The sequence below is a fragment of the Bipolaris oryzae genome, assembly GCF_000523455.1.
Source record: "Bipolaris oryzae ATCC 44560 unplaced genomic scaffold scaffold_22, whole genome shotgun sequence".
NCBI classification, from domain to species: domain Eukaryota; kingdom Fungi; phylum Ascomycota; class Dothideomycetes; order Pleosporales; family Pleosporaceae; genus Bipolaris; species Bipolaris oryzae.
The window spans coordinates 227,645-244,882 of NW_006911298.1; the positions used below are offsets into that span (position 1 = coordinate 227,645).

Below are 17,238 nucleotides of genomic sequence, written 5' to 3' on the forward strand. Positions count from 1 at the left end.
GGGCGTTGATTGATTGTCGCAAGCCGGGCTTGTTCAGGGGAAGGCGTGGGCGGGGGGCAGAAGGTGGCGCGCGTCGTGCAGCCAAATTACTCAGTTCAGCTGGGCGCTTTCTTCTCTCCCCCCCCCGACCAGAGCTCAGCACAGCAGAGGGCAGACGAGCTTGGCTGAACTGCACTGCCCGTCACCCAACGCCGTCCTTTTGCCCATTGTGCTTTCTCCAACAAAAAACACCCCCCTCGGCCTGCCCGCGCCCGCCGCCATCGCAATCACTTCCTCGCCTACGCCTGTGCTGCCCCTCGATTTCCCTCTCGCGTCTTTAGCTACATGCGCACTCGTCGATAGCACTATAATATCCCGCAGAGTGGACCCTGTGCCTGTGCCTGTGCCTGTGCGACTCCACCCGTGGTTCAGGCATACCCTTTCCTCGCCGCTCCACCCACCGCGTCTCCTTAACACCACCATCTGACCGCCTATACGATCCTTTAACCACTTGCACCGCTGCCTGCAAGTCGCCAGCCTTCACAACCTGCTCCAGCAGCACCAGCACCGTACCTACATTGGCAGCCCAGCACAGCCACCCGCCAACTCTACCCACAGGTCCGTAGCCTGTCGGCCTGTCGATATGGCTCAAGTATCTAGGCTTCGCGCAACCTTGACGCTGCTCAAGAACCTAGCGCTGGCTGCACTGCTCTACGGAGCCATATACGGCCTCATTGCCTTCGTCAGCGACCCCTCTGTCGCGGCAAAGGGCAAAATCGGCATTCCCGCCTTCCTCGACAAGGCTGGACCGACAGAGCTGATCGAGACCACCCGCTCCGGCGTCAAGGTCAAATTTGCCGGCACCACCAAGACCGTCACTATCAACCCGCACGCCAATGTCTTCAACCGCCCCATTACCGCTGTCAAGAACAAGGACGACTACCTGGGTCCTCGCCCCCACGTCGACACCGAGGCCGACATCGACATGTTGATTGAAGAGTGCAGGGGTACATATGCTGGTATCGAGAAGATGAAGAAGCCGTTTGACTGCCTGAAGTTCTTTGCCGAGGGAGAGGATCGCTACTACAGCCTGCCTGCTGCCGCCGACCGGGCAAGCGCATCAGATCCCCGCAAGGCAGACTTCATAAACGCAGACGGCCACGGAAACACTTTGGACAAATACACTCCTGTAAAGGATGCAGTCGCCGTCAATGGCACCAACATTGGAACTTGCCCGGGCCCAATCATCCCATACCACGTCTACTGGACCGGCCCGGCTACCTGGCGAGTCGAGGTTTTCATTAAGAGTTATCTGTACACCCAGAACCTGGCTTGCTCTCGTCTGTGGCTGTGGCTTGACAGCGACCGCAACCCCAAGGCTGTTTATAACATGCTCAACAAGGACGCCCTCTTTGCCCGATTCTTGCCTCTGGTAGAAAGAGGTGACATTGTTGTCAAGGCCTGGAACTTCCCTAGCCGCATTCCACTGGCTACTGACAAGGAAAACAAGAACGGTTTCAACTACTACAGCAAGCCTGGACTGCCCAATTCAAAGGGCGAAAGGGACGTGGCCGAGAACATTGTTGAAGACAAGCAAGGCCAGCAATGGCTCGTACTGACCCAGAAGCAAATGACTTTCCTCCCCGTCGCCGTCTCTGACGCAGTCCGCTTCATTGTCTTGCACATCTACGGCGGTGCCTACTTTGACATGGATGTGCTCATGCTCAGGGATATGCGTCCGCTCCTTCTGCCAAAGGAACACGCCTTTGCTGAGCGATGGGCTGCTCACCCCCACCCAGGCGACTACAACACGGCTATCATGTCTCTTTCCGCAAACTCTTCGCTTTCTTCTTATCTGCTGTACGGCGGTATTCGCATGGGTGTCAACTTCCACCCTCGTGTCCTTGGTCGCATGGCTTGGAAGGACGGACGTGATCAGGAATTCAAAATGTTCGAGACCGCCGCATTCGATCCCATCTGGACGGAATTCAACTGGGACCGTGAGGGCCGATGCACCGTTCCTTGTATTCGTGATTACAGCGCTGTGTTCAAGGGCAAGATTGGCGGAATCCGCGATGAATGGGAGAGCTACGATGGACCACAGTTGGACCGCATTGATCTCAAAGATGCCCACCGCAAGGAGCTGAGTTCCGGTACTAAGGACGAAAAGCGTGATCAGGACAACGTCCCAGCGTCTGCAGAAGCGCAGACTCCTAGCCACGGCGACAAACCAGGACATCATGATTCGTTCCAAGCTACTCTCGACGAGGAAGCTGAGCTCCGCAAGGCTGGTGTCATTTCCGACTATGTCCTCGAAGCCGACAAGTTTCCACCAAACAACCGCACCCTTGAGAACTTTTTCCGTGGCGCATGGACCTACCATATCCACAACCAGGTGAGTATCTAAACCCGCATCACTAGTATTAATCAAGACCAAAACTGACATGACCTTTGCAGTGGATGAAGCACCCTGAGCCCTCATCATGGCTTTCAGTCCTTGAACACGCACATGACGGTTTCATCGCCGGCAAGCGCACCAATCCCTATGGCGAGAAATGGACCGGCCCCAGCATCATGCCATACAACTACTGGCCAGAGTACGTATGAGCAGGCGATAGCTTGTTCATCTTTGACCATGCCCTCCTCCTTTTCACGTCATCGAGTTTTACACTCTTAGACGAGCAAAAAGGTCGCCGTGCCGAGTTTGTTCTTCTCCGCGCCCACTATACACCGATCCGCCCCGTTCCTACGACAAGTACCTCAAGCGAGGAGATTGCAACCTCGTGGATGCGCTCTCTCTTCTCGACCCTTGCTCCCTACCAGTGATCGGATACGACTGCAATGTCACGTGGGACTAAGGGGGAAAGAAAGATCAGCAGTCTATGCTGCCATATCAGACAAGTCTACATTCTATCATCTCCGGCCTCTGGCAGGGTGTTTTCTTTTTCATTCTACTGGGGTTCAGGACATACTTCCATCGCGATTGAAGCAACTTATCACCTTTTAACTTTTTACCAACAAATCATTTCTAACACTCTTTTTTTTTCCCTGAACATGGCAAACCATTTATACCCTTCGTTTATTTTATCCATTCGATATATACATTCTTCTTCCTTATTTGTTTCCATTTCTTTTGGTTTCAAAGCGGGGGAAACCTTTTGGCGGGAGGGAGTCGTTGATTCTGGGTCTGGGTTTGTTGTTGTTATTGTTGTCTTTTGGCACTCTGAAAATATGGTTCGAGTGAGGTGTTTTTTTGGATGGGAGTAACAAAAGAGAAAACGCATGAGGAATTGAAAAAAGCGAGAGAAATATTTTAGTTTATGAGTAATTGAGATGAATTGAAATGATGTTTAGAAAAAATAAGTTGGGGTTGGATTTGTCTGATTTAGTCGTGAGATGTTGTGAGATGTGTATAGTCGGACTGAATGCTTCGGTGGGATATTCGATCCTATCTTGAGCTACAAACTCCATATATATATATCTCACTCACTCATGGACATGCACTATTCGCCCTTGACATGCAGTCAATCTTTTTCCGTGGTTACGAGTCAGGCCTTCAAGGCCAAGCGCACTTTCAAAACACCAATAAGAAGAAGACGTCGGACGTGAACATCACCAGCAAGGACAGACTTCAAATTCTCAAAATGTTGTTTCGTATTTCAACAAAACAAGCAAGAGTGCCCACTGCTTTGAGCGTTCGTTAAAGTACTCTTTCCATCTCTCTCTCTCTCTCTCTCTCTCTCTCTTGCCAGTAACTCCAATACATAGTCACTCTAGAAATTACAAATCAATCAGAGGCTCATCAGCCACCTTTGCCTGCTGTGCGGGGAGTTGGTTCTGAGGCGCAGACGGGAAACTCTCCGGCCCATAACCTCCAGTCGCATACGGGGCTGGTTGCCATCCAGACGTTTGCGGCTGCTGCTGGTGCGGCACTTGATGTTGTTGCTGTTGCCAATACTGCGGTTGCGGTTGCGGTGGCTGCTGTTGCTGTTGCTGAGGAGCTTGGGGTTGCTGTTGAGCAGGGGCTTGCTGTTGAGGAGCCTGCTGGGGTGGACCTTGCTGGGGTGGGACTTGGTTCTGGTTCTGATTCTGTTGCCAATTTGGAGGCTGGTCCTGTTGAGGATATGGTGGGTTTTGCCAGGCAGTAGCGGGCTGCGAGGGCGGTGAAATAGGTGTCTGCTGTGGTGGTGCCCGAGCGTATGCTTGGGGAGAAGGAGGTTGTTGTGAAGGTTGAGAGCCATAACTTTGTGTCCGTTGCATGGGTGGCTGTGAAGGTTGAGCCGTATTGCTTTCTCCATAGTAGTAACTGGCACTATCTGCATCTGATACTCCTGACGGTGGTGCTTGAGAAGGATATTGCTGGTTCGAAATTTGACGTTGTAGCTGTGGTGATGAAGGTTGTTGGTAGGATGTGCTTGCTGGGCGCTGGGCCAAGTTCGGGTATGGTTGTGATGGTTGTTGATACTGTTCATTAGGTGGGGCGTAGGATGCGGGCCGTTTGTCGAACTGAGAATAGGTCTGTTGTTGTGGCTGGTAACCCCCACCATACTGTGACTGAGGCTGTCCATACGCGCCGGAAGGGGGCGCAGTTCCAGTGTAGTAGTTTTCACCAGCAGCATCTGGGGCGCCTGACTGTATACTAGGATAAAGATTTGACGCCGGCCGTTGAGCAGACGGAGGCAGCCCATACATGGTGTTGGCTTGGTTGTATGTGCTCGACAGTCTTTCCTCAAGCATGCGATCATAGTAACGAACAACAGTAGAGAGCTTGGCATGCAGATCCAGTAGTGTATCTACAACTGTCAGTGCACGATCTTGTGATAGTTGGATAGTACATACCATGCTTGCTCATAGTCTCACCATAGGTACGCGCAAGCTTCGGCCTCAGTTTGCCAATGCTTTCGTATAGCTCCTGTATCTGCGGCTCACGGAGGATTGTGCCAGGGGGCTGATGCTGTAGGCGGTCGACTAGAGTGGAAAACAAGTTGATGTTCTCAGCTTCAACAGGCGTCAATTCGTAGTCGTTCTTGGGTGCGACGAAAGGGGTTGATGAATCGGCGTTGGAAGCCTGCTCTCGGAAGGTTGTAGAGTACTTCCTCTTCTGTTCTTCCATGTCAGCCAAAGAGGCCGCGATAGCAGCAGCCAGGTCGGCGTCCTCCTCTTCCTCGGGCTGCTTCTTGGAAGTTGCGTGTGTAGACTTGGATTGTGACAGTTGCGATTGGGACACAAAGCCAGAAGAGCTGTTTCCCTTGGCCTCATCCAGGCTCATCTCCAGGGCTCGCTTCAGATCTGCATCGAAACTGTCTTCTATGCGGGCGTTTCGGGGTTCCATTGAGCCCTGGTATAATGTTTTCTGGGGCCGATGGGCATCGAACACTCTGGGAAGGTGTCCCCCTCGGGATTTCTCAGTGAGCTTGGCGTGACAGCCGTCATCGACGCGCACAGGGTCCATGATGCCGAGGTGCGGTAGGGGGATGTTCTTGCTTGAGCAGGCGCCACAGAAGACGTTTCCGCAGTTTCGGCAGTGGTGCTTTCGGTTGGTGAAGGTGAAGGCGGTGCGGCATCGCATACATACGTCCGAGTCGGTCCACTCTGGAGGCTGCAGCAAGCAAGGTGAGTTAGTACTAGAGCAGAAGACTGGCATATGGCAAGAAAACTTACCGCGCTGCTATCGAGCATGCTTCCAGTAATGTTCTCTTTTGGAGGAAAGTGGTAGCCTTCGCGCTGTAGGCTCTGGTACACTTCTTTGATGTAGCCCAGGTTTGTGCGCCCTTCTGCAGCTATTGCCCATGACTGTATCAACTGGAGCATCTTGTTCTTGACGTCGTGGTTGGGTGCGACGGAGGGGGGTGCCTTAAGCAGGGAAGTCATGTTGTCGAGGAACTCGCGAGAAGCTATCTCTTGGATGAAGTGAGCGCCGCCGTTCTTGACGCAGGTGTCTGTGAGCTGGGAGAGGGTCAGCAAACACGGGTCGCATAGCAGGATATGTTCCATATACATTCAAAGCTGCGAGCTGGACGTTGGGGTTCTTGTGTCCTATCCTCTTCTTCAGTGAGCGCATGGCGTCTTTAGGCTGCACTGTCTTGGATCGAATCACGTCGGATATCTCGAGATTGAGTGGCATATCCTCTCTACTATGTGTTAGCAGGCGACGCGAGCGCTATGCGAAGAGCAGGCCGTGCGTACAAGCTTGAAGAGGTTGCGCGCTCAATCTGCTCGTCGAGCGCGCCGTTGGCGGAGGACCCGAACCAGCCCGCCATGGTGTTGGTGATGCTGCTGCTGCGTTGCCAGCGGCAGTCTTATTTTCTTGTTGTTTTCTTTGTCGGGTGGCGGCAGAAATTGAGCACGGGACGCTGCTGCACCGGCCTCTGTTGACGGTGAATTGGGCGTGGGAGTGTTGTGGCGCGGCGTCTGTGGTGGTCGTGGGCGTGGTCAGGTAGCAAGCTGAGGTCCGAGGCGGGAGTGCTTGGCTGATGACGCCCTGTGGCGGAGGCCCACGAGCCGCATCCACAGCGATGAGACCTATGCCTGCAACCCTGGCCATCCCAAACACCACCGTTGCCCTGTGCCTCACCCACGCCCGCCGCTCTCGCCCGCCACTCTCGCCCTTAAACTCCCCCAACCCGCTCCTCTTCGGTGTGCTCTCCAGCCACATACTCAGCAACAATCTCTCCGCTGCTCCAATTCACTCGTCTCCGCCCCTCGCCCACGGGTTGACGCGCTCCGCCCCGACTCCGCCCCGCTTCCCCGTCATCGTTGCCAGGACGGCCCAAAGATACCCAAGCAAACGCCGCCGTCGACGGGGCCTCTTGAACATGCGAGTGCCCAACGCCTAAAGAGATAGTACGAGTGCGGCTGCCCCTCGGCCGCCCTCACTCCCCCCCGTCTGTCAACACCATGAACGGCTATCCCGACGGCGCAGATGCATCGAGGAACGGCCATGGGCAAGCCGACTCGCGCGGGTCTGGTGGCTACCCGCCCATTGCAGAGATTATTGCCTCTGCTACAGACACGGCCGATTCGCTCAGAATCCATTCGGTACTCTTGCAAAGGCTCCCTTTGTGTGCATGCCCGCATTCGCTGACTGTCCTAGATCCGTAACTTGCTGGAACGGGCGCGGACACACTTCAACTCTGCCAAGACAATGCTCAACAACCGCATCCCTGCCGGAGCATACTGGGAGTACATGGTCGCCTATCAAATTGTCGTCGACCTAATTCCCTCGCACCGTGACTACTATGACAAGATCAGTAACAGCCGGAGCCAGGCTCACCGCGACTTCAACGACCTTATGCGGGACATCAAGTCGAGCGAGGAGCGATTTATGCGCATCAAGGACATTATCAAGAATGACAACAAGCGTCATGGCGGCCACCATAGGGCTGCCTCCCTACCTACAGGCCCCAGCCCACATTCCCGCAGTGGCTCTGTCACTCCACGAAGAGACGACGAATTGATGCTGCCCGAGGTGCCCACGAATCTGCCAAACGGCCGCGCTTCGCCTGCTGCGCCCTTGGATTCCTCTTACAGAAAACCCATGGTGCATCCAAAGCCCCAAACGCTGCATGGCCGCGCTATCCATCAAAGTGCCGCATCGGTGAATAGCATAAACGACCTCGCTCAGCGGTTTGCCAACCTACGACGCTCTCCAATTGATACATCTGCACGCTCTAGCCCTGACTTGTCAGTCAAAATGCCCTCTCCAGCAGACTTCACTTCTACCAACAGAGTCATGGGACCGCGCGGTATGCCCATGGCACCGACGTCCATGCCTCAACCGCCACCAAAACTGCCACTAGACACACAATTTGCTACCTTCCTACCCAAAGAGCCTAGCCCCACCTACAGTCCCGCACGCAACATTTCAGGCCCCTCAAGCATCAATCCGCCACGAAGTACCCCGAGGAGTATGAACGGCACCGGAGGCCGTAACAACTCGCTGGCTGCATCAAGCGCGTCCAGTTATGCCCCCAATGCGAATGGTGTGCCAGACTCATATTTCCCATCCCAACAGAACCCACGTACGGCCCCCGAGAGGACCCGGTCTGTCAGCAAACCTGTCGAACTCGAGATAGATGCTAGCATGCTATACGACTACTACCGCATGTACAATGTACTCACCATTGATGTACGCAATAGGACCGATTATGATGCAGGCCACATCTACGTGCGAAACATCATGTGTATAGAGCCTTTGACGTTACGCGACGGGGACTCCGCAGAACAGCTACTAGACCGCCTTATCATCTCACCAGACGAAGAGCAGACCATGTTCGATCGGCGGAACGACTTTGATGTCGTCGTCTATTATGACGAATCAACCAAAAATATTGATTTTATGCAAAAGCCCAACCGTTCCGAAAAGGAAACCGCATTGAAACGTCTTTTCGACACCCTACACGAGTTCAATGCCGAGAAACCACTCAAACGCCCGCCGGTTCTATTGAAAGGTGGCCTTGATGCTTGGGTTGACTTGGTGGGCCCACAGGCCTTGAAGATGTCGACTACTGCTGCACTGGTAGCTGCGGGTCCTACCAGAGCTCGCGCTGTTCGGCGGTCTCCTGCTGCTACTCATATTGCAAAGAACAACCAGAGACGATCGCGACGCGAGTATGTACCCATGGACCAGGAAGAAGAGCAAGCATGGCTAGAAGAAGCTCGCAAAGGGCGGGCTGATGTTGAGGTGCCTCCAACAGAGGGCGAAGGAGAAGAAGACGAGTCAAATGCGCCCTTCTATCGCTCTACAGAGGAGTTTTTGCGTCGATATCCCGACGTCGAAGCTGAGCAGTCAATGATGTACCCGCCAAAACCCCAATTTACTAACCAATACGTCGCACCTGCCATACCTGTCGCCCCATCACGGCCGCCGCCGTCGGTGCCCAGGGTTGGTTACAGTGGTGTGCATGAACGCCAAGATGTGCAAACCACCCGCAACAATGTCTACAACTCGCAACCTCAGTTTAGTAATCTGAGATTGCACCGAACTGGATTGCTAAACTTCGGAGTTACATGCTACATGAACTCGGTGGTTCAGTGTTTAAGTGGACATTTGCTCCTCTCAGATTTGTTCCTCACTGGACGATACCAGCGCGACCTCCAACGAGACAACTGGAAAGGTACAAAAGGTATCCTCCCAGAGGCGTATGCGACGTTGCTATCGAACCTCTACAAGGGTGATGTGTCGTCGGTACGCCCTAGCACTTTCAGAGTACGTTTCAAGATATTTGCATCTTCATAGGCTTTTGCTAACACATGACAGCGCATTTGTGGTCACTTCAACTCGCAATGGGGTATTGATGAGCAGCAAGATGCCAAGGAATTTCTCGAATTCGTGTTGGACTACATGCACGAAGACATGAACCTGACATGGAACAAGCCGCCCCTTAAACCGCTGACAGATCAAGAAGAATTGACTCGTGAACGGTTTCCACGGCAATACTCGGCCATGATCGAATGGCGACGGTACCAGCACCGCGACATGTCCGTTATCGGTGGTCTGTTCGCTGGGCAGCACGCTTCACAGCTCACATGTCAAACGTGTGGTGTAACCAGTACCACGTATGAGGCGTTTTGGAGCATTAGCGTGGAAATTCCTCGCGAGGGCCAGTGCGACCTACGCCAATGCTTAGAGTCCTATTGCGCGCCAGAGCATCTAGCAGGAGACGAGCTATGGCGTTGCCCACGCTGCAAAAAAGACCGCGAGGCGGTTAAGAAGATTACCATCACTCGAGCACCGGACACACTTGTCATCCACTTCAAGCGGTTTAGCGCATCTCGTACTGAAACTGCACGCAAAGTCCGCACGCCCGTCCACTTTCCACTTCAAAGGCTGGACATAGGCCCGTTTGTTGAGCCACCAATGACCCCGGAGCAAGAGGCATTTGTTGCGCAGAAAGCCCGGGACGGACCCGCGCAGTTGGCTGGAGTCAAGGCCGACCCCACGATGAATGGACCGTATGTCTACAACGCATACGCTGTCATCTGGCATATTGGTGCGACTCTTGGCAGTGGCCATTACATTGCTTTTGTCAAGGACAAGTCGCGAGGATGTTGGCGGTCTTTCAACGATGACAAAATCCAAGATTTTGATCCAGGCAATCTTCCAGCCAACAGTCGATTGCAGAATGAAAAGGCATACATTGTGTTTTATGAGCGGGAGAGGGTCGCTGGTGGGGCATTTTAGGTGTGGGTGTAAGCGCATTTCCAGTCAATTGACGTGTCCAATATTTTTTGCGCTTTGTTTCCTAGCGATGGGTTCATTCTTCCTATGCTGTTGATATTTGGTTCACGATGCTTTTGCATATTGGGAGGAAGCATTGCATAGACGGCGCTGGAAAAAAACGCAATCCGGCTGCCACGTTACATATACCACTTTGAATACCACGCGATGACCATGACTGAATTGCATGAAGAATTTGAAGGTAGTGGTGGAGATCAGGTTGGATGAGTACCTTGGCGCTGCACTCGATTCGTGTGTTCACCTATGACAAGGCTAGTCATCTGTAGACCCGAAGATCGGCCCGCAGGTGTGAGGAGCACCGAACTTTTTTATGGCCGATAAGATAGCAATGACTCCCCACTTCTCCATACTTATACTCCAACATTGACTCTTCCACTGCCATTGACTTTTCCACCACACTTGATACCCCTCAGAAGAATTAAACATGTCAAAGGGACGCGTCTGTCTTGCATACTCTGGTAAGTTTTCATGATGAGCTGGCGGCCCACTGTCACTACACTAAATACCGCTTTGTTACGAAGCACATACACTAACTTGAGTCGTTAGGCGGCCTCGACACCTCCACCATCCTCAAATGGCTCATTGGTATGCCAATTCTGCTCTAGAAACCGTGGCATGGACTAATTCGTTCGTAAAGAGGAAGGATACGAGGTCGTGTGCTTCCTGGCCAACGTTGGCCAGGACGAGCCATGGGACGAGGTTGAGAAGAAGGCGCTCAAGATTGGTGCGCTGAAGATGGTCATCCTTGACCTGCAAAAGGAGTTCGTCGAAGAGCTCTGCTTCCGCGCTGTTCAGTGCAACGCTTCCTACGAGGGTCGCTACCTCCTCGGAACCTCGCTGGCTCGTCCAGTCATCGCTCGCGCACAGATCCGCGTCGCACAACAAGAAGGCTGTGGCTTCGTCTCGCACGGCTGCACAGGCAAAGGAAACGACCAGGTTCGTTTCGAGCTTGCCTTCTACACACTACAGCCCTCCATCAAGGTCATTGCACCATGGAGGCTGCCAGAGTTCTGCGACCGCTTCAAGGGCAGGCAAGATCTCCTTGACTATGCTGAGAAGCACGGTATTCCTGTCACATCCACCAAGGCGAAGCCATGGAGTATGGACGCCAACCTGGCACACTGCAGTTACGAGGCTGGTAAGTATACGAAGCTCGAATGTTAATTTGGTATTGACAAAGTGTGCAGGTATCCTCGAGGATCCAGATGTGTCTCCCCCAGACGACATGTGGACCATGACCGACTCACCTCTCAACGCACCCAACGAGCCCACTGACATCACCGTATACTTTGAGAAGGGTATCCCCGTCAAGGTCGTAACACCAGAGAAGACCTACACAGACTCTGTTGAGCTCTTTGTTGCGCTCAACAAGCTCGGCTACACTCACGGCATTGGCCGCATCGACATTGTCGAGAACCGCTTCATCGGTCTCAAGTCCCGCGGCTGCTACGACTCACCCGCTATGACGATCCTCCGCCTCGCCCATCTCGACCTCGAGGGTCTCGTCATGGACGCACAGGTCCGCAACCTCCGCGACCAATTTGTTTCGCACAACTGGAGCTACCAGCTCTATAACGGCATGTACTTCTCGCCCGAGCGCGAGTTCATTGAGAACAGTCTGCTCTTCTCCCAGCGCAGGGTCAACGGTGAGGTCAGGATGAAACTGTACAAGGGTAACGCGTACGTGCTTGGTCGCTCGAGCAAGACTGAGAAGCTGTACTCTGAGGAGGAGGCTTCCATGGATACCCTCGACAACTTTAGCCCAATGGATACCACTGGCTTCATTGCTATCCAGAGCATCCGGTAAGTCTGCTTCTTTTCAGAATTAAAGCTGTCAGTTACTGATTCCATGCTAGTTTGAAGAAGTACGGTCTGCAGAAGGCCGAGGAGGGAGCAAACATGTCCCGTGCGTAGAAATCTCAGCAAACTTTGAAGAAGTCACGGGGAACGGGTGCATGCTCAACGGAAACGTGCGCTCGCCAGTAGTAGCCACGCGAAAAAAAAACACGTGACACGTGACATTGAATAGCTACGAGCCAAAAATTTTACATAATGCCCAATCTGAGTCTCGAAAAGCCGCGGTGTTCTCATCTCCATGACCCTTACTGGTCAGCCCTGCAAATGACCCCGTTTTCTTAGCGTCTGCGCTTCCTCCCGTACTCTAGTCTTACCATGGTTCACAACAGGGTCTTGAACCGATTACATAGCCTCCCTCCCCCACTTGAATGATTGGGCGCTTATCTTTTTCCCTGATATTTAAAACTATGGTATCTCATGTAATTTCCGGGGTTTCCGGTGAACATGAGAAAAGTGGCAGCATTTCGTACGACGAGGGAGGATGGCTGAGCCTATCGTCGATGCTTATGGTGCAATATTTGGATTTGAGATTTAGAATGTGGTATCTCACTTTGTGGGGGTGAGGGAGCTTTCTTGGGTGTGTGTGTGTGTGTGTTTGTGTTCAGTGGCTTACTCCGCGGCCATGGTTCTTATTTATTCTTGTGATTACTCTTTAGTCTGGTCATTTTGTATGATTTGGAGATGAGTAGTTTGGTAGCGGACTCATGTTCTTGTGATTTGAGTAAAGTGAATAGATGGACGATATCTGGCGGTTTGTGCGAAGACAGGGTTCTGGAGGATATACGTATGGCTACTATGAGGGCTAGAAGGGTTTCTTTTTTTTGAGAATGCGGTGTGTTCAGTGCTGGGCTTTCTTGATAGCGAAAAGAGAAAGAGAAATGGTTGAAAATACTAGGGGGTTCTTTTTTTTGCACTGTAAATGTGATCGAGTGAATGACTTGCCCTGTTATTTTGCTTGGATAAACCAGCATTTGCTTGTTCGTTCTTAGGTGGTTCGTTCATATAGCGATATTTGCCTGTCTCACACTTGCATTATAAAAACTCGGGGGTTGAACATGTTCACATGCACACATGCGCTTGGAATAAGACATGTAGTCAAAAATAACGAAACAGGCTATGTGGGGTGTCAGTGGGCGAAGAGCAGACAAAAACGCCTCTTATAATTCCAGCCTTCGTTGTATGCAAGGGGACTCACGGGTCGAGCACGAAGGCGTGGTGTACTAACCACCCTCTGATTAGAGGAGCGGCAGAGCTGTGAGCTATATTGTGAGGGAAGGCGGGTGCTGGCGTTATATAGCAGTAGTCGAGTCATATAAAATGTCAGTCAACCATAGTTGTAGAGAGGGAAAGTCCGAAACTGCTCGCGCGCTCCATAAGGTAGTGACCACGAGGAAACTGGTCGATGTAGATTGGGTTATCGTGAGACAATACCAACAACCCCGATTCTCTGGTACAGTTCACGAAGTTCCAGGTGCTGGTTGGTGCTTTCTCTCGGCCATACCTTCCGTTCAGTGCAGGCACGTCAGAGACTTGGAAGTTGCAGGCCGAGTTTCGAAGTTCCAACCTAGAAACAACGCTGGATGGTGCAAAAGAGTCTCGAAGCTTGTGAGGAAGGCTCCTGGTGATGCAATATAGAGATCCACCAGTCGTTCTTACTAAATCTTTGCCTTATAGCCTCTTTTGCACTATGCTCCGGTGATGCTCAGTTACACCGGAAGTCGTGGTCGTTCGGTAGCGACGGATATAACAAACCGCACCACGGTTTTAGTATTTCTCTGGTGCTCAACCGAGAAAGCTCCAAGTCCAATCAAGGGAGTCTCTTCGAGGAAGGGCGGCCAGTTATTTTATTTTTATGGGATAAATATTTCTTGTTCTCTTCTTCACCACATGGCGCAACGTGATGGATAACCCTACACCAACCCCCAGGTTAAAGCGACCATCTGTCCAGGACGAGGACGAGGTTCGGAAGTCGCAGCGGCGCAGATTATCATCTGGTGACTCCCTAATAGAAACACTACTTCGTGTAAGTCATCTTGCAGGTGTTGGGAGTTCTTTGTTACATCCGTTTTCATTATACAACGTATTGTTCCAGGTCCAGAAACTGATTTCGTCGCAGATGGCAGAGAGTCCAGGCAGTAATGCTGATAATTCCAAGAACAACCGACGTCGTAGAGGCGAGGAGCGCTCGAAGGTCAGTATTAAGAGCAACTCACCCTCAGTCTCGCGTCGCCAGCCATATGGTCGACAAAGACCCAGACCGAAACTACGACAGATAGTTCCAGCTGCTTCGGCACCGAACTCCTCGGTTTTTGAGAATCAGCAACAAGAGTATGAACTACAGGCAATGCTTAACAGTCGCTCGAAGAGAATCACAGGTCGGATGGATGTTGCCCTTACCCTTTTACCGCAAATCCCTTTTCCTTATGGTGCTGGTCAGCAGTCCTCGTACTATCATCCGAGCTATACATCACCAATGGATGCAGAACGGAGACACTCGTATCATCGATATGGTGCGTCTTACGGGAACATACCCACTGGGAGTGGAGACAGTAGTCTGTTACAAGCACGTGGTGTTGCAGGGTTCATTTCGGCTCCAGCATACCCACCCGCCAGCCTTTCCCAGCCAATTCCTGCAGCAGGAACTTACCATCAATGGAACACATATGACAATCTGATCACAGGGCAGCGTGGTCAGCCGCAAGGTCCAGGTAGCTTGGCTGGCTTTCCTCCTCCAGAAGGCCCGGACCCTCGACTAATGGGCCCGCCACAATATTACCAGTCGGCCGTTACGAACGGGTATCCAGCGATGCCTTCGACTGGGCTATCAATGCGCTCAGCGGGTCCATCAGATGGAGTGTCGCCAGGTAGCTATTATAGCCAACATCAGCCGTTACCAACGCAGTTCGGCATGGCTACAGCCCCAGGCATGAGTATTAGGCCACCGCACCAACCAATGGCATATTCAGCAGTGCCTGTGAACGATCCACCGGGCAACTACAGCGGTTTCGCGCCTCCGAGGTCTTCTCAGACCAATTTCAGGACCGGACTTCAGGCACAGACCCAGTTCGCTTCGCCTGGGCCGGGCCAGTCAGATCCATCATTGCAGACACAAACCTCACCCATGGGCTTTCCACCACACCTCGGTATCCCCGCCCAGTACTCGAGCTATGTCAACTTGCCGCTGCCATACCCGCCGCCCATGTCCAACAACGCTGGCCCTTCAGAAACGCGGGCAGCGCCAATTCCCACACGGAGTATACCAAACACCTTACCCCTTCCTTCTTCTCCCAAGGTGCCAGTAGCCGAAGCAAGCGCACAGCTACTTGAGGAGCCGTCGCAGCAAAATGCTCAAGATAGTACCTCTTTCAATATCTTGAACTGGGATCCCACAAGCCCTTATCTTATGGGTCCAGAAGAAATCGAGCAGATAAGAAGGTTGTGCCTCGCTGGAGCGACAGGCGAGAATGGAAACGAGGGTCTAGATGAGTCTGGTCTTCCCTAGGAGAGCTGGGTCGGATTTTGAACGCCCCTTTTCTGTGCTCCGCGCAGCACGCCTGGACATCTGAGACGGATTCGGTATACAGATTGACATTCATTCACTATGGGGTGTTTTTTTTTCTCCCCGAAAGTGTTTGCTCGGGCTTCATCGGTACCAATTTTGGAGGTAAAGGGGGGTTGACTAATTGGTGGTATACCACTTGCTGCTTTCCATGTATGGGTTGAGGTATCCGTAACTCTAATCGGTCCTTGGAATCCAGATTCTTACTTCGTTAGTATTCTTGATACTGGTAGTATCATTTTAATTAATACACTCCGTAGTAATGCAATGAAAAAAATTGAAAATAGTTCGCGTTTGATTTATCGAGCGGGGGACGAGTAAAGAAGACAGCAATACAAGACCAAGTGACGCAGAGTACAGCACGATTTCTTGAGAAGACACATCCATCTGCTGAATGGTCCTAATAGATGATATGTCCAAAAACAGGAACGCACCTTTTTTTTCTTGGCTCCAGTCCAAGTCGTTAAATTCGTCCAGTATCTTACACGTTGGCGTCTCAAACGCCACCTCCCCAACCCAGTACTGCATAGGCTATCAAGCCCAGCAGTGCATCCCATGCCAATGATTTGATGGCATAGCCACCATCTCCAAGCGACCCCAAGACTCCGCCATAACTTAAATCTTTTCTCATTGTTGCTACGCTGGCGACTGCAAATCCACCCGAGACGGTGATGCACTTGACTACATCCGCGTCTCTAAGACTCATGATAGCAGAGTGGGGAAGAAGTAATATTGCTCGTGCGAGCAGTAGAAGAACCATGAATATTGAGTTAGATCGTAGTGCTGGGAGAGCCAGCAGGGCGGCGTTGAGTAAGATATTAGGTATCTGCAACGATGCTATTGGGCTGCGACGTCTTGGCACAGACTTGGCCTTAGCAAGATCTTTTGAGGTTTCCATGGACGCAATATCCGGAGATGAAAGGTGAAGTTGAATGATAAAAAGCAAGACTGTGAAGGATATCGGGAGAATCTGGCTCAGCAAGGTGTAATTGCGCACCATTGATGCGTCGTATTTGCGTTGTCTCGCTGCAAATCAGTTAGCTAATTCAAGCGATTTAGCGGGGCAGTAGATCTCACCTTTTTGAGCAATGTAGATATTCCAGAACCATGTTGCGAGAATGGCAGCTTCAGTCCACGCCGCATTGGGCGCGTTCTTGACCAAGTCCTGCGCAAAATCCTGGAAAAGCGTAGACTCCAACATCCATCTCTTTAGCTGCTCTATTGTGACATCGCTCGGTCTCTGGCTCTTCTTTGCACTCCATTCTAGGAAATGTGTGATTAAAAACATGAGCATATTGTAGGATAAAGTCGCAAAGCTCAAGGAAGCTAGAAAGGCGTAGATCTTGATGTGACGCGACCGCGCCGTTCGGGCTGCATCGAGTCTTTCATCTTTCTTCGAGGTGGGCCTGTTGAATATGGCGGCATACTGAGAATAGAGGGACCAGGTGATTGCGAAGGTGGCATATAACGCAGCGACAATATATGAAAGAAAGAGTGTGGTGCCAATGTAGTTGTTTGGTGGTGTGGTGTAGTACACCAGCGCGTCGTATCCTGGAATGTTCATTGTGGGATCAATAGCAAAGTCAATTGCAACATCCTGGGA

At 52.0% G+C, this 17,238-nt stretch overlaps 6 protein-coding genes across 6 annotated transcripts; 4 read left to right on the plus strand and 2 right to left on the minus strand.

The window, feature by feature from the left end:
- Positions 1–622: 622 nt before the first annotated feature.
- Positions 623–2,586, plus strand: COCMIDRAFT_87027 (uncharacterized protein; the record flags this gene model as incomplete). Its single annotated transcript, XM_007686803.1, has 2 exons — positions 623–2,374; positions 2,437–2,586. 2 exons carry the CDS (start codon positions 623–625, stop codon positions 2,584–2,586), a joined length of 1,902 nt encoding a protein of 633 aa, XP_007684993.1.
- Positions 2,587–3,759: 1,173 nt separating this feature from the next.
- On the minus strand, positions 3,760–6,239 carry COCMIDRAFT_2639 (uncharacterized protein; the record flags this gene model as incomplete). The annotated part of the gene is made up of 5 exons (XM_007686719.1): positions 3,760–4,772; positions 4,819–5,578; positions 5,641–5,925; positions 5,978–6,110; positions 6,166–6,239. 5 exons carry the CDS (start codon positions 6,237–6,239, stop codon positions 3,760–3,762), a joined length of 2,265 nt encoding a protein of 754 aa, XP_007684909.1.
- A 637-nt stretch (positions 6,240–6,876) lies between these two features.
- Positions 6,877–10,162, plus strand: COCMIDRAFT_87039 (uncharacterized protein; the record flags this gene model as incomplete). The annotated part of the gene is made up of 3 exons (XM_007686804.1): positions 6,877–7,017; positions 7,073–9,187; positions 9,239–10,162. 3 exons carry the CDS (start codon positions 6,877–6,879, stop codon positions 10,160–10,162), a joined length of 3,180 nt encoding a protein of 1,059 aa, XP_007684994.1.
- A 481-nt stretch (positions 10,163–10,643) lies between these two features.
- On the plus strand, positions 10,644–12,133 carry COCMIDRAFT_87217 (uncharacterized protein; the record flags this gene model as incomplete). The annotated part of the gene is made up of 5 exons (XM_007686805.1): positions 10,644–10,677; positions 10,766–10,804; positions 10,857–11,357; positions 11,407–12,022; positions 12,076–12,133. The coding sequence occupies 5 exons, from the start codon at positions 10,644–10,646 to the stop codon at positions 12,131–12,133; spliced, it is 1,248 nt and encodes a 415-aa protein (XP_007684995.1).
- A 1,843-nt stretch (positions 12,134–13,976) lies between these two features.
- COCMIDRAFT_23744 (uncharacterized protein) lies at positions 13,977–15,578 on the plus strand (the record flags this gene model as incomplete). Its single annotated transcript, XM_007686730.1, has 2 exons — positions 13,977–14,099; positions 14,169–15,578. The coding sequence occupies 2 exons, from the start codon at positions 13,977–13,979 to the stop codon at positions 15,576–15,578; spliced, it is 1,533 nt and encodes a 510-aa protein (XP_007684920.1).
- Positions 15,579–16,131: 553 nt separating this feature from the next.
- Positions 16,132–17,199, minus strand: COCMIDRAFT_34062 (uncharacterized protein; the record flags this gene model as incomplete). Its single annotated transcript, XM_007686757.1, has 2 exons — positions 16,132–16,661; positions 16,713–17,199. 2 exons carry the CDS (start codon positions 17,197–17,199, stop codon positions 16,132–16,134), a joined length of 1,017 nt encoding a protein of 338 aa, XP_007684947.1.
- Positions 17,200–17,238: the final 39 nt, after the last annotated feature.